Source organism: Python bivittatus, unplaced genomic scaffold, assembly GCF_059951505.1.
Source record: "Python bivittatus isolate LINGU-HERP-01145 unplaced genomic scaffold, Pbiv_v1 ctg000590_np1212, whole genome shotgun sequence".
NCBI classification, from domain to species: domain Eukaryota; kingdom Metazoa; phylum Chordata; class Lepidosauria; order Squamata; family Pythonidae; genus Python; species Python bivittatus.
In genome coordinates, this window is record NW_028277086.1 from 16,532,017 (window position 1) to 16,549,067 (window position 17,051).

Sequence of the window (17,051 nt, forward strand, 5' to 3'; positions counted from 1 at the left end):
CTGCAAAAGGAAGAACACAAAGTACCAATTTTCCATATTTCAATTGTATCTGTAGAGTCTTCTGTATTGGCATCCATGGTATGAAGAGCTGCCATAGTGCCAGGTCACTGAAAAGAGATTTTTCAGGAGAGACAGTGGGGAAAATCTAGCTACATGGAACAGACCCCCTTCCCAAATGGAGCATATTGGATTTTGACAAACTGTGGATAAATTCAGCTTCCCTGACTCCTTATTGTTGGGTGGGGAATTCTTGGAATTGAAGTCCACACATGGAGTTGCTGAGGTTCAGAAACATTGATGTAGAGGATGATCATCCTAAACCAATACCATATCATGATCCAAATTCTTACATGCAGCAACCCTTGTTTCATAACATTATTAAAGTCCAAAGAGCTTGCTGCTTGCTTGCTTGCTTGCTTGCTTGCTTTCTTTCTTTCTTTCTTTCTTTCTTTCTTTCTTTCTTTCTTTCTTTCTTTCTTTCTTTCTTTCTTTCTCTCTCTCTCTCTCTCTCTCTCTCTCTCTCTCTCTCTCTCTCTCTCTCTCTCTCTTTCTTTCTTTCTTTCTTTCTTTCTTTCTTTCTTTCTTTCTTTCTTTCTTTCTTTCTTTCTTTCTTTCTGGTGCAGCCTGCAGGATATGTAAAGGATCTGTCAGCTGGAAATAATCTGCGCTTGGTGTTCACTATCAAAATGATAAGATCAATACAAAGGCAAGTTGTTGGACGTAGGATGGTTCTTTTCTGTTTAGGTTTACAGCAGCATACACAAAATGGGGATTATGATTTGTTTCCAGGTCATAACAAGTCTTTTGAAATGTATGTCATATCATTCCAAGGCAAAACAGATTCAGGATCAGTATATTTATTCTGGGTTCAGGCAAGCCAGAATGCAGAAAAAATATGGATATTCTGCCATGGGAAATTGGGATTTAGAACAAATCTCCTTGAGAACGAAAATCTGGAGAACCACTAGATGTCATCAGAAAGTGACATGCTAACTCTTTACTGCCATCTAGTGTGTGTCAAGATTTTTGTAGCCTAAGCCTTACTCAAACTTAGATGTAGGTATTCTAATTGGGGAAAAAAAATGTGAGGAAAGATGGGTGGCTCCATGGTTTTGGTCTATCAAACAAGGCAAACACTTTCAGTTACCCTGACTCCTGTTGATGTTGAGATCCAAGATGCCTTTATATAAGCAGTGACTACTGCCAATTTTAGAGGCATTCTGAAAACGTCATATTCAACTGATACCAAGAGCATTGAAAGGGTACCTGTGTCCAGCTAGGCTGAATAAGTCATCATCATTGTAGTGGTGGTGTTGTATTATATTTTTTTCCCCACCAAAAAAGTGATATGCTGATGGCTTGCTTTGGTTCAATTGGCTCTTCTGAAATGTTTCATTCTGATTGCATTTGAAAAGCAAAGAGCTTGCTTGGTTCTTGGATTTTTTGTATTGTCTTGCATTCATCCTCTTAATCTTGGAGATTAAAAGGGGAAACTGTTCTTTTTACTTTACAGCCATTTTTGTAAGCAGTAGAAAAAAGAAAAGCAATGGAGAAGGATGGGGTGGGGGAATCCTTTTTTCTTACTAAAACTACTACCCATTCTACTACAGGGAATCAAAACTGAGACTGGACTAGACTGGGGCTCTGGAGCTTGGCCCAGAGGAAGGCAAGTAACTAGATATTTATCACCAGTCACTAACAGTAAGAGCAGTGGTCCAACACTGTCTGAGTCCAGCTTCTTCATAGTTTCCTCTGTAGCTGTCTCTCCAATATTTTTTTCTTCAATGGCAGTTAGTTTAGTAGGGCACTGCATGTGTCAGATGTTCCTTACATGTCTGCTGCTTCAATCCAGGATTCCACCCAAATCACCCTACCCATCCAGGCCCTCCTAACTCTGTTGGCCTAGATAAGAGAATTCAACAACTCAACTGCAAGATAAACAATAACGTTCAATCAGAGCCACAAAACAGAACATTCAAAATACGTTCAAAAATATGCCGGATACAAAACATCTGAAACGCACGTTTTGCTTCAGTTAACAGATCTTATACAGATATGTATACACAAATACATACACACACCTATCCCTACCCTTGGAGGCAGTATGCTCACCTTTTTCTGTTTCTGATCATTGCTCACATTTCTTTCAGGAAACGGGGGTCTTTTCCTGTTGTAAAGTCTGCTGTATGGTGCTCACTCCCTTATTTCTAAACTGTCAGTATAATAAAGAATCCACTTTTTTTTTTTAATGCAGAGAGCTACCCTCCATGTTATTGTTAGTGACTGACACAGAAAGAATGTGAAGGATAAACTAGTTTACTAAGTATGGGAATTTGTAGTTTGGGGAACTGTTGTCATTTCTGAGAAATGTTTTGCCTAGTCCTAATTGCATTATGTGCCCTTTACAACCACTGTCATAAATTACAGTTTATCAAAATCCAATTTGCAGCAAGGAATCATTACAACAGCCTAATCAAACTATATTTTAAAGAAGCAAATATGATTTTTATAGGCACCAATTTAAAATGGGGGTCCTTATGTTAGCTTTTAAATTAAACCAGCCATTTATGCAAATGGTAAGCAATATGGTAACCATGGATGTTCCCTTGGAATCTGCCAGGCCTCCTGATTCACTTGATTTGCATTTTATAAAGCGTCATTCCCTTATTTGTTTTTAAAGCTAGAATGCTATAAAACCATCAACTTCATTAACAAAACTATCTCTGGGATTTATGGGCAGTTTTTAGAAGATGAAAATGGTGAATGCATGTAGTGCAGTGTTTTGTGTAGAGGTATCTATCTTCCTGGGGGTGGGGGGAAACTGGATTGATAAAGAACACCCTGAGACCTGCAGAAAGTAATTGTGAACCTCACCAATATATTATACAGGAAATTAATGTTTTGTGGTTATCCTTGCTCCCTTAGTAACCATTTTGTAAGAGGTCCCAAGACATTCCTCCAAAAAGGAACGTTGACCTAAAAAGGTTTTCTACCTGTCATTCCGTATATTGATTACTATTGTAATGCTAAGTTATAGGGCATATAACTTGAACACATATGTAGCTTCTCATTTTCTCATTTTGACCATGGACTAGTTATTCATGCCTTTACTGTGCTTTAAATATCTAAAATGCCTTAGTTGAGAATCCTGAGATTATTTTCCCCCATCACTGGAAAGTATAAGTAGAAACAAAACAGAACAGCAAATGAGAGTGGTTTACTTACTGTCATCGGTACCAATAAGAGATCAAAATAAGTAATAGTAAGTAATTGTAATGGTACAGAATGTGGGAGTGAGCTTGGGAGGCAGAAGGAAGACACACAGCCTGGGCAATAGTCTGTTCAGAAGCAGCTCAGTCTGCAGGTAGGGAAAAAGCATGGGGAGCATTTCAGAAGGGACCCTTCCTAGTTTTCCAGAAATGAAAGAGAGAGAAAGAGAGAAATACTTCCAGTCTTGTAAGATTCTCACAAGGCTGACAACAACTAGGTTCTTCCTGTTATCCTACACAGCTGTCAGCCCCACTAGGTAGACCAAACCATGAAATCAAAACCACAAGAACAATCAAACCACTTTTATGAATGCGGGCAATGGTAACACAATCATGCCACTCAGATTGTGCTTTACTTCCCCATCCCCCCCTCGCCCCCCCTTATACTTATGAGAATTAGGGAGGTGCCAGTCTGAGTCATTTGCACATTCATTCTTCTTGTCTGGGACTTAAACCATGTTTTTACTCTTGCCGCTTTGGTAATGGATCTGGCCTATCAATGTCAAGGTCATCTTCTTTACTCTCTAAAATAGCATCGTAAAGTATCATATTACACTATTCTGAATCTTGCAAAATCTTCAGTTTCATACAATGATCTGCATTTTTCACTTCAGTGAGGGAAATCTATACCCTGCACTTACCCCTGCAACAGTGGTTAACTAATGAACCTCAGACAAAGGCTTCATTGCATGATTTCAGATCATTACATACATTCTTTAAATCTGTCATACAGTATCGTAATGCATTATATTACATCAGATTAAAGGTTGATTCTTCGGGACCACACAGATAGACTAGACAAATTCTAGCCATGTCTTCCCTAAGAGATAACATGGACTTGATAGCACTTAATCAATCAGCGTATACATTAGTGGTGGCAATTCATTTATCCTATCAGTTTGGGAGAGCTTAATTGTAGCCTATTCCATTCATAATTTCATGCTGTTCAATCTTGAAGGAAATGAAATCTTTCTACAAAATGCTTACAACTGGAATCAGTCTTCTCTGAGTAGACTAACAATGTCCCAGGACCTTGCTTAGGGCTTCTAGAAGGAAGAAGCACTATACAGACCCATATTCATCCTTAACTGCAAAATTTTTTGCCTTTTAGGACAGAATTTCTTTATTTCATCTGTCAATGGCAGAGGCTAATAAGCTTCTGCTAAAGAAAGTTTTGGCAGTTTCATAAAGAGGCCACAGATAATTCTTTTTCTATGCTTCCATATAAAATATTAATGACTCTACAAAATGCTGTGGGTGGAAGGGAGACTGATGTATTAACATATGATCAATGGCTTAGCATGCATTAGTGTTTTTGTGCATGACACCCTCTCAAAACTGCACATTTCAGCCCTCCCATGACTAAGATACACTTTTAAAAATTAAAGTGGCCTGAATCCCACAAGGTCACCAAATATCAATAGGTTTTAATAATTCCATGAAGAACTCATTCAGCAATGCCAACATTTTGTGTGATCCTTTGTGAGAATGTCAAAATGGTGTATGAAAACTCACCAGATTTCAAATCAATTTCTTGATTTGAGATTACCATAATTCACAAATCATGTTTGCCTTTTGGGGGAAGGCAACCTCTGAATTAGAGGCATTTTCTTACTTGAGAGATTCATCAGTCATATTAAGAAAACGGACACACTCTCAAATTAACCAAAGGAAAGCCAGAACAGTTATACAACTGAAGGAAAGCTGGAACAGTTATATAAAAAAGTGCTGATTTTCTATGCAGATTGTATTTGTGATTTATTCCTTTATATTTATGAACCTTTGTATTTATAAACCAAGATATATTACAGCTCTGTTCTTTGGGATTCCATAACTGATGGAAGAAAACTCAAGATACTCATATTCACCCACTAAGAGGATAATGTATATATCAATTGATGGATGCTTATTCTGGCGTAGAAGGACTTTTAAAACTCTTTTTCTATAATACATTAATCTGAACCATGGGAAGAGCTCACACAAGTTATGAATATATTAATATTTAATATATTCAGTGATAGAGTAATTATTTGAAGTGTTAAACTCAAATTATTAGAGTGACCAAAATTGTAAAACCTTGTCTCTGCTCAAATTTGGGTTTATATGTATAATCTGCAAATGACAGATTATAATTGCTTTCAGTGAATAAAGATGGAAAGCTTTACACAGCCTATGAAAGTTGATTTGCAAGCTTTTATTGCACAGAGTTATTTCTTTCTTCGCATTACAAACAACTTTTGGTTTTACATTTACATCAGCACAGTCCAGAGTGCTTAATAGTGTTTTGGTATCCCCCCACCACCCGTATTTTATAGGTAAAATAATTTTGACATGAGATGTACAAGAAGGCCGTTAGTTTTGGAAGGTGCTTTCTCTGATATGCAGATGGTGTGATCATGTATCCAATCAAATCAAGATGGTTTTTGCAGGTGCAAAATCCTATTAATAAATCATAATAAAGTTTTATGGTGCATTGATAATACTAATGCACAGACATGCATTAGTAATCAAGAAGAAGAAAACCTTGAAAGAACTAAGAGCTGTAAGTAACTGAGCATGCATTGTATCCTTTAGAAAGTACAGAAATAATAATTTTAAAAGGCTGAAGATTAATCCAAAAAAGGCAGACGCATTGTGCTTAGAAAAAGTTTAACCTTCTTCTAAAATTTTTGAACACTGTGAAGATTGTGATGTAGTGCATATTGAAAATGTCTGATACGGACAGTGATCTCCAACCTGTCCTGGTTGGGGGTATTATACTGTTCCCAAAGTATTAAATTTGTACTTTGTAGTCATCCTAGACTCCACATTACCTGTAGAACATGGAGGCTTCAGTGGTGGTTTCATCAGTGGTGGTGGCTGTATTTTTATCAGTTGAGACTAGTGAACCAAGAACAGTTGTCCCCAAAAGGAATAGACCTGGCCTTTGTTAGCCATGCAGTAATGACACTCAGGCTGGACTACTGTTTATATAGATATATAGGGCTAGAGATGATATATAATTGCTTGTGGTCTGCAAATATGGACTAATACAAAATATGACTACACTACTATTGTTGGGAGCAAAGTGTTCCAGTAAGTTTATATGAGTTGCACTGATTGCTGTTGGGTTTAGGGACCAGCCTCCTTGTGTTTTGAGGTACCCAGAAAGTCCCCTATGAGGTTGGTCATGTGATGAGCATAAGAAGTAGGCCTAAAAAACTCTGGTTTTAAATAATTTTATTCTGTCAGGCATTGTTTTCATAGCTTTGATTTACTGCATACAGTTTCTATTAGAAATATTTGTAAGCTTTGAGTGATGTCCCTCCCTCCCTCCCTCATCCTAATTTTCATACTTGCTGTCCTATTACATTTACATAACTTTTCCCCATTTCTTTTTAGAAAATAGAGGTCCTAGTAGATCCTGGTGGAATGCAAACCCATGCACTCTGAACCAAATCCACAAGGGTTTGTTAGAAATAAAGGTGGAGTCACACATATTGACTCTATTTAAAAAAAAAATTGAATTAAGTTAATATTTTCACCTTGTAAATGAATCATAATGTAATGAAAGATTGGAACTTATCAACAAGTCTGGATTCAACCATTCATCAATTGAAAGAGCAGTTTCCTCTTGGGGGAATATTCTAAGCATCTTGTCCAATTACAAAAAGTTTTCTATTAGGTTGTTATTATTAGTTATATATGCCTGATTATATAGGGATATCTTGAAGTAGAATTCAAATTTACTTTATATGACTTACTATTTTTGAATGAAATTTCTTTTCATCCTTTGATTTTAAGCTACTGTATATAGGAAAATTCTCTTTCTCTCCAACATACTTTCTACTTTTCATTCTCAGTTTGCATTGCTGTTAATTCTCCTAGATGAAATTGTATCCTGGCTGCTAAATATTGGCAGAAGGGGGGGCGGGGGAGGCTTACTAAGCAATCTCTATAATTTAGCTGAAAGTCTACCCAGAATAGGTCAAGTCCTTGTTGTACCTTCTGAGGGAAAGCGATAGTGAGAAGTCAAATTATGAAGGGCTGGATTTTAAGTTCTTTGCATAATTATGCTTTCACAAAAATTAAAGGAGACTCGATTCTTGAAAGCATTTTATTATATGAGACAGACACTATCCTGAGATAAAAGTGGCAGTTTCTTTAATGGTAATTTCTATCCATTATGGGATTAAAAAGAAAGCAGCATGCAGCTGCTATACTATATTCTATTTTCAAGTCAGGCACAAGGCATTTTTCAGCTAATTCAGAACTTCATATTTAGTCTTCCAAGAGTACAACCATCAGCACTGTAATTGACAGTGCAATGGGTGGTGACGAATCTGAAAAATAAACAAACAAATAAATAAATAAATAAATAAAGTCAATCCATATTGCTGCTGAACGTCCTTTTCTCTTTCCTTCCATTTTTCCAGTATTGTGGACTTCTGAGGAGAACTGGGTCTTTGCATAGTGGTCCAAAATAGAACAATCTGAGCCTGGACAATGGTGCCTTGACTGAATTCCCTGGATTGATTTGTTCTAGCATCCATTTGATTTCCTGGGTATCAATGATATTCTTGACTTTTCTCCAACACCAATGTTCAGAAGTGTCAATATTCTTCCTATCCTGCTTCTTCAAAATCCACTTTCACTTCCATAGAGCATCAGAGGGAAAACCATTGCCCACATGATTCTAACTTTTGTAGGTCTAGACACATCACAGCAACTACATATCTTTTCCAAGGCCTTCACTGCTACTCTGCCAAGTGTTAGTCCACAGCGTATTTCTCAATTCCTGGTTCCTTCACTGCTGATAGTCTATTCTAAAAGACAGAAGCTATCCACCATTTCAATTGTCAATTTGAAGATGAGTTGCTGTACTTGCTATCATTAGCTTGATCTTTACATTTTATCTTAGTCCTATGTTAATCATTATGCACCTTACCTTTCGTTATTAGAACTTGCAGATAATTTGCATTTTTCCCTATCAAATGCATCACATAACACAGGTTATTGACATTTCTTCCTCCAGGTTTAAAAACATCCTTTCCAATATGACCTCTCTCGATACAGATTCAGAATATCTGTTGAATAAATAAGGAGAGAGTATATAGCTGGTCTCACTCTTCTGCTGACACAGAACTAGTCTGTTTTGCCATGTTCTGTCTGTGCTGTGGCTTCCTGTCCTGTGTATGGGTTTTACATGAGGACAATGAGAAGTTCTGCAATTCCCATTTTCCCAAGGACATTCCACAGGTTGACATGGTCAACACAATCAAAATGTGCCATTTTCCAGATTGCTGGCATAGCTTAGTTAAAAATAGTAATGATTCTTCTTCTATTATAAATCTATTTTTAATTCTTAAACTTATGTTAAAAAGATTTCCTGTCCTGCAATGGAAAACAGCAACAACCCTGGATTCAAATATGACTTTTCATTATACTGTAAACCTCCCAGATGACCTTGGACAATATACGCAGCCCTGAAAGACAAATAGTAGTGTAATAAATACAACAGATCATTCCATGTTACATTCTCCCACTTAGAATGAGTGTTCAGCCTGAAGGTTCTCTGGGACTCAGGACTGATGCTCAAGGAAAAGCTGGCAGCCATGGCCAGGAAGCTCTTGCACAAATACACATTATTCACCAGTTGCACCCATTGCTGGATCAGGAGACATCGGTTATGATTATTCACCTCCCAACTGTCACAGGTTCTTTTTAAATTATACCCAATTTGATTGACTCAGACTCAAAAGATCCACCAAAAACACTGGATCCTAGATACTTGGATTTTTATATCTCCCTATAAAAGGTTGGGGAGATGTTTTATTTTGAAAAAATTATCTAAGATACAATAGTGAAATATGAAACTTATAAGTCTTTTCTATTGCCTATTTTATATTCTATCCTATTGCTATTTTTCCTATATTACTATGCTAATTACTATTACTATAACAATTACTATACTCTATTATTTAATTACTATTACAATATTTCCTCTATACTATACTCTCTTTTGTAACTATTCTACTATTAGTACAATTCCTCTTTACTATTACTATACTACACTCTATAGCAATACTGTGATATAATAATGTTTTTTTTTTTCCTTCCAAACGCTGTTCTGTCTTAAATCTTCTCTCTGGAATTTCTTTTATTAATTTTTTTTTCCTCTGTCACTGGCCAGCATGTACAGTACTTGCAACTTTCCACGTTGTGCTTTTATACTTGCATTTTTCCTTGCTTTGCCTTTATACTTCTTTTCCTCTGGACCATCCAGTCTCTTTGAAGGACAAATGCCTTCATTTATTTGGCTGTTTGCTGCTGGCTGCAGAGCTTGCAAAACATGTATATCTCCTCCCCCACCTATTTCAAGGTTGCAGCTTTTATAAGCAACTCTACTGTGCTAATGCTGGGGAGAAGGCTCATATAACGGGGAGGGGAGCGGAGCAGCACAGGAGCCTGCAATTGTTCCTCAACAGTCTGCTCTTTCAAACTGAATGGACTATTGCAACACACTCTACACAAGGCTACCTTTGAAGAGCATTTGGAAGCTTCAGCTGGTCCAGAATACAGAGGCTCATGCAGTTTGGTGTGCATTGCAATACATCTATGGAACATCATTGCTACGTGAGCAGCAGTGGCTCCAGTAGGGTTCCAGGTGTAATTCAAGGATCTGTAAATCCCTACCTGGCTTGGGATCAGGTTACCTGCAGGACCACTTCTGCCCAGTGACTTCTGCCTGCCCCACTGTATCTAGCAGAGTGAGCATACTGTGGGTGCTATCAATAGCACAATGTCATCTAGCCGGTCCCAGGAAGCATGTGTCCTCTGTTCTGTCTTTTTTGCATAATTCTCATTCAACTCTTACCTTTTCATAATAACATGTTAGGATCCTACATAGCAAGAGCATTTTTGGGCCACAATAGACACTTTGAGAGCATGTGGTGATAAAGATGATGATGATGAGCTGTTAAGGTGGAGAGACACAGCTCCCTCATTCTCAAAATGGGTCTTTTGGCTTGTCACAAACTAGGTCTCAGCATATTTTCAACCTTCAGCTTATTCTTTATTTTTTTAATATGTAGGTTCATACATTAACCTTAGTATGTTCTAAGGATGCTAATAGGCAGTGGTGTCTACAGGGGAGGGTCAAAGTCAAAAAGAAGGTGAATTGAGCATTGTGATACAAGCCCTGCCCCTACTGTGCATGTGTCAATGGAGTGTCAGGGTTGCATAGCTGTTGTAGAAGAGTGGCATTTGCATCATGAATCTCTGCCACCTTGCCAATTTTAAAAAAAGCCCACCTTGCAGATGCCACTGCCCGTGGGACTTCTGTCAACCATATTGTTCCAAATTAAAATGGTGCCTTTTAAATTTTATTTATAATTAAAAGGTACCAAGGGAACAAACAACAGAAAGCACAACAGAAAGGAAGTTATGATATGTTGGTTTTCCCATTGACACATATTCCTGGGGGGGGGGGGGGGGCACATATTCCTATGATCAAGCTGTCTGCCATAAAATGACCATGTACCATTTGGTCCTTTTTCTGTCTACCTGCTACTTATTTATCAGGGTTTTTCCTCTTCTTTTACCTTCTCTGGCACTAACCTCAAATGTAAACCATTTTAACAAGATCATATTAACTTATTTTTGGCAAATGCATCACAACTTGTAGAATTCATGCAACAGCTATTAGAACTTCTGACAGGAGTACTGAGACTTTTTTCTCATCCCATACAAGTCTATCATATTAATTCATTTGAGCAACTTCTGTGTAATGGGAGAAATTAGAAAAATACTATCAATGGACAGAAGACATATCTGTGTCCTACATATTAAGGATAGGCTATCTGAATAACTTCCTTTCTGTTGTGCATTTGTTAAAAGAATTTGACTGAAGGAAACAGTGGTTCTAGCATAGAGGTGCCTATAGAAATATGAGATTATAGAAGCAAAGGGATGGCAAAGGGAATTATTAGGGGAACAAGGATTTAATCTATGCTATGCAGCTAATATCCCAAACATAGCACCCATTAACAGTTCCCTTGGTATCTTCTCTGACTGCCTACCTTACTCTATTTTTTTTAAGTGAGTCTTTTAATTCTAAAGAATTTCTGTTGCTAAGCAATGTGGTCATATAGCATGACCACATTGTTTAGTGACAGAAATCCTTACAGTCCTAGTTGCCATCATTAACTGAATCCCACAGTTGTTAGGTGAGGCAACTTCCTGCCAGCTTCCCACAACCAAAGTCAGTGGGGAAGCTGGCAGGAAGTTGCAAGTCTCAGACTTGTAGGCAAGTAAGTGGCTGCTGTCAGGTGGGGAAGGGAGTGAGGGGTGCACAAGGAGAGGTCAGAGTGCATGAGGCTGTGAGGGGGGCCCAAGAGGTGCCATGTGGGTCAGGGAAGGTGTGCAGGGGCATGGGGGGTCAGGGGGGTACATGGGGTTGTGCGAGTCGTTGGCATGGTGCAATCACAGAGGTGCTGGGGAGGGTACACAGGTGAGGGAGACTTACCCCAGCAACTTGTGGCCTTCCCTGCTGGCTTCTCCATTGATTTTCTGGGGAAGCCGGTAGGAAAGTTGCAGGTGGTGATCACATGATCACAGGGTTCTTGGCAACCAATCATAAGTGCAAATGGGTTACCAAGTGCCCAGATCACAATCACGTGACCACAGGGGTGCTGGGATAGCTATAACTCCAAGAACAATTCATAACAGCGATTCGTTCAGTGCTGACATAACTTTGAACAGTTGCTGAATGAATCGTTGTAAGTTGAGGAGTACCTGTAAATAGCCATCCTTCCTATTAATTTTCCTAATAGTAATCCAGCAAAAACTTTATTCTGTTGCCTGCATATTTGGTTCAGTCCACCTAATACACACAAGTATCCTCATATATGATCTATACTCAGTTTTACATAGTTACCATTTGGAGGAGTTGGTACAGAACTGGGACCACCAGTATCTTACCTTCCATCACATGTTGACCAAATGTATGAAAGACAAAACTATAGAATAAGACCTATTAAATTCAGTGAAGCTTAATTCTACAAAATGACGTTTGGGAGTGTACTGATAAGCATAGGCCAGGCATGTATTTGTTGATACCAAAGCAATTAAACTAGAAGATTAGAGCCAAAGTAGTTCAACTGGAAGTAACATTGTGACTAACACTGTATGCAAATGTTTAAGAACTGCTTAGGAATTAACATTGTCAAATAATAGATGGGTTCTATATCTATTCATCACCATACTTCATTAATGTATTCTGAATAACAAATTGAAATCTCTGCTATTAGCTGTAAAACAACTATTCCAAAGACAACCAGACCCCATTTGTTGTGATAAATTCAGCCTAATTCTCTCCCTCTCTCTCTCTCTCTCTCTCTCTCTCTCTCTCTCCCTTTTTTCTTTTCTTGTTAATATGTCGTTCTTTTTCCCCATTCAAATATACTTATTTTACTTTGGGAACAAGATTCATAGAATGCCTTACCTGCAGTTCACAAAAAATAAGACAGTGTTTTATAAGACCCAAACATGACTGTCTAAAATACTGGGCAGAAAAAGAAAGGAAGAAAGAGGAAAATGAGCAAAATTAGACTTCAGTTCCTAAAACTATAAAGGAGAAAAGAAACAGTTATAATAAAGGAATAAATAGATACTCTGTTGCATCATGTCCTGCTTCTGACTTTGCTGCATATTATAGAATAGCTGCTAGATTATGTTGGGAGGAAAAGACGCTAACAAAGCTGATTCCTCAGAAGAGTTGATGGAGTACAGAGTTATGTTGTAACTATAGGGTAAAACTTGTAATTGTATTTATAACTGCTGTAAAGATTGAAAGCTTCTTCTTTGTATCTTGTTTCTTTGTTTTCTGTTTTTTTTTTTTTACTTTCTTGCATTTTTAGTTTTCTCTTTGATTTCTTTCTTTCTTAGTCTGTATTAGTTTTTATCTTCCTTTTTTTTAAAAAAAAATAATGAATTATTATTGTGTGTGTGTGTGTGTGTGTGTGTGTATGTATATATATATATATATATATATATATATATATATACACATACATACATACATACATACATATATACACATACATACATACATACATACATATATACACATACATACATACATACATACATACATACATACATACATACACACACACAGAAGAATTGATGAAGTAAACCTGGTTTACATTATTCTCTTCTTCCTGCAGTCCTTAAGAAAATTACATTTTAATATGCTGGTAAAGACCTGTTTTCATATACTTTCTTCTGACGGATAGCTCCCATTTGTTTTTTTTTGGACAGCGGAAGATGCATGTGGAGGAACAATGAGGGGATCCAGTGGCATTATCTCAAGTCCTAATTTTCCAAATGAGTACCACAATAATGCAGACTGTACATGGACAATTGTGGCAGAACCTGGAGACACCATTTCTCTCATCTTTACGGATTTTCATATGGAAGAGAAATATGATTATTTGGAAATAGAAGGTTCAGAACCACCAACAATATGGTAAGTGAATTAATTTGTAAAAAAATGGCAGCAAAATTTCCTCTGGGGGAAAAATAGCACAAATATATATGATTTTCTTTGGTTTCCTTTAAACATCCTATGGGTTTTATCTGAGCAAGACTCTCAATGGGCTTCCATAAAACAATAGTTGGAACTGTATAACTGAATCCCACTGGAAGACATTTGGTGAAGTTTAGTGATAGGCTTTTAACTTTGCTTTTGTTTAGTGAAGATTTTTTGGACTGGATATGCTTTTGTAAATTTATTTTAGAGTTCATTTTAAAAAAAAGGTTAAATTGTCACTTCTGCAGTGTAAGGATCCAACTATTCTATAGGTTTAATTATGATTTGTAAGATGTGCCTAAAATGGCTCTCTCTAATTCACTATTTGCAAAGGGGATAATGAATTGGTACACACACACACAAGCACACATACATATACATATAATTGCAAAGGAGCCATATTTGGGAGACAGCGTGGCTGCTAGAAAAACAGTATGAATGATCTGGTCAGTGAAAGATGCTATTAATGTTGGACTGCTCTGAACATCTGTGTTCAGTTTTAGTTCTATAGGTGAGCTGAGATACTGACCACCAGTTTCATCAACTCAATTATATAAAATACCTGTCCATATGCTAGACAAATATTCCAGCAGCTGTCTAAAAGGTAACTAATTGCTACTAATTAGATTGACTTTGCATAGTTTAATGCTTCTCCAATGTAGCAAACATACTGAAAAAAACTGAAATTCTAATGATCAAAGGAAAGTAGTAGGCATATCCATCTTTTTCTATGCCTCCCATGTAGTTCATACTTGATGTACAATATAGGTACACTAATAATATCCTGTCTAGCTAGCCTAGGAGTGTGGAAACCAATTTCAATTTGCCAGGTATTGATAGTGTAAGTGATATATCTGGCTTTGTAGTGTATTATATATTAAAACTATTGTCAGTAGTTTGATCTATTTTATGCACAAAATTCATACTGTAAAATTCTAACACTGGACTACAGAATTCACATTCTGGCTGATGGGTTCAACATCCTGGGGCCATTCCTAATTAAAATTGTTTGCCCTTAATTTGATCTATGAGTTCATTGCTTATAAATGCTTACAAAGTATATAATTGCTTTCTTCAAATGCAGTAATGTAGGGCTACTATATCTAGTCTAGAAAAATCTGGACAATCATGAGATGGCAAATTTTTCTCTCTGTGTATATGCACGTGTGGATTTTTGCAGCTCAAATATGGAAGTCCAAAGTAACAACGGACTTATATTTTAAAGAAACAAAGAAATAAAATTATAATTTTGCAAATTCTAAATTGGTGCCTAATTCCCCAAATTGTGTTTTGCATTATATGAGTCAGAGTTATGTTTCATTATTTTGCCTGTTTACCTGCTGGTTATGGGACGTATAACAGGGTGGAATGATGCTATCATGGAATATCTTTTTTATACTGTATTTTACTTCTTTTCATTATTTTCCCATATTAGATGGATAGCAAAGACTTTCATTTTTAAGTTATTTTTTTCTGTTACTCATACTTTCTAAAATATTACAAATGTATAATTACCATGACATGATTGTCATTGGTTTCACTTTTCAATTCATGTGAAATCTGATTTAATCAGTGATTTGTGCTATATGTATTAATCTATAATTTGCAAAAGGTAAAATAACAGGAAATGATGCATCTTGACTGTACAATTTGCTTTTCAGGGTACCACGTTTAATAAGATGTTTATTGTATAATGAAAACAACAACATATATTGAGTTAGTTATTCTATCAACCTTTCTTAGAATACATTAACAGATAATTAAATAAAATTTATGGTAGTTTCACCCTTATGAACAGTTTCATTTAGCTTTTTAAGGGCAAAGTCACCACGCAAGTGACACTTGGAAGGAAAAAGTTTATGTACTTCTTTTGGGAAACTGCGTAATATTTATGGGATCCTATCATCTTCAGAAATACTCTTACTACCTCAGATAAAGCCAAACTGAAATACTAAGTTGCCAGTAGATTTTATTCTGTGGATGTAGAACTAAGATATCTATGTTCTGTGGAACCATGGTATAACTGAAATTCACTCACTGGGAAGTTGGAGGCAAAATTTTGAACAACAAAGTATTGTTGATTAATGAATTGAATTGTTTGATCAATGTAGGTTATGTTTGTTTTATCTTAGGTGGGTCAGTTATATATTAATAGTAGTAATTACTATACTGCATAATAATGTAAAATCAAAATCTTGGAAATCTCTTTCCATAGGACTCACATTTGGTAGAGATTGCAAAAACTTAGCTACCCATAAGGATATATAATTCTACCGACAGTTACTAATCAGAACTACAAAAACCTCCATGCTTGTTAGATACCCATTTTAGTTTTCATAGGAAAATGTTATGGGGAACGTGAATGTGAGAACGCTAGGAATAAAGTGTATCAATGAGATCTGCTTAAACAACTCACCATGAATCTGGCTGGAGATTTACTCTTATGGTTTTCAAGATTATGTTTTTACCTCAGGCTAGCATTAAAGAGGCCTTTCTGAAACCTGCATAGCTCTTGCTTCTTTGGTTTGAGAGCCACATGGAGTTTGACAATGAGATGATGTCAGGTATTACTAACACTTCATCTATAATTTTTTTTTTAAATCTGTAATGCTATACAGTGAATATGCATTTGTGAATGAATGTCTGAAATCTCTCTAAGTGAAATAAGTTGAAGACACTCATTGTAGAGTCATTGAGATTTGACAGGACAATCCATGGCTATGAATTACTTAGATGGAGGAAAGGAAGCTATAGTCCTCCAGATGGATTTGGGATTCCAGTTATCAGCATAGCCAATAGTCTGGGATGATATTCTCCAATAAAATTTAAAAGGCCGCAGATGCTTCAGTTTCTCATATGATCCAAGGTGCTGTGCATAGTTTCAGTTTTAATGAGTGCTTTAGCAAAGATAACTCACATCGCCACTTAAGTGAGTCAATTATCCATGAGGAAAAGATTCAGATTTGTCAATGATTTCTCACACAATTAAACTGTTTAGACATAACTGTAGCCTAATTATTTTAAAAGCCTAATTTATTCTGGCCATTAATAAGATTTTTTAAAAAATAACATCGTTTGTCTTTTATACAGCAAAAAATGAGGAGAACCAAACTAACACGTTTTTCAAGTATCAGATAAACTCATGATACTTCAAAAAAAATCTTAGTTTGGTTCTCTTCATTTTTTTTTAAAGATGGAAGATGTTTAGA

The 17,051-nt window shown here is 36.5% G+C and overlaps 1 protein-coding gene across 2 annotated transcripts in view; it reads left to right on the forward strand.

Moving 5' to 3' along the window:
• CSMD3 (CUB and Sushi multiple domains 3) overlaps positions 1 to 17,051 on the forward strand; it is a 623,909-nt gene that overhangs the window by 192,871 nt on the left and 413,987 nt on the right. For both annotated transcript variants that reach the window (XM_088149036.1, XM_088149037.1), the window contains exon 5: positions 13,572 to 13,779. In XM_088149036.1, the coding sequence (XP_088005162.1) occupies positions 13,572 to 13,779 (208 nt within the window). The remainder of the gene's footprint in view (positions 1 to 13,571; positions 13,780 to 17,051) is intronic.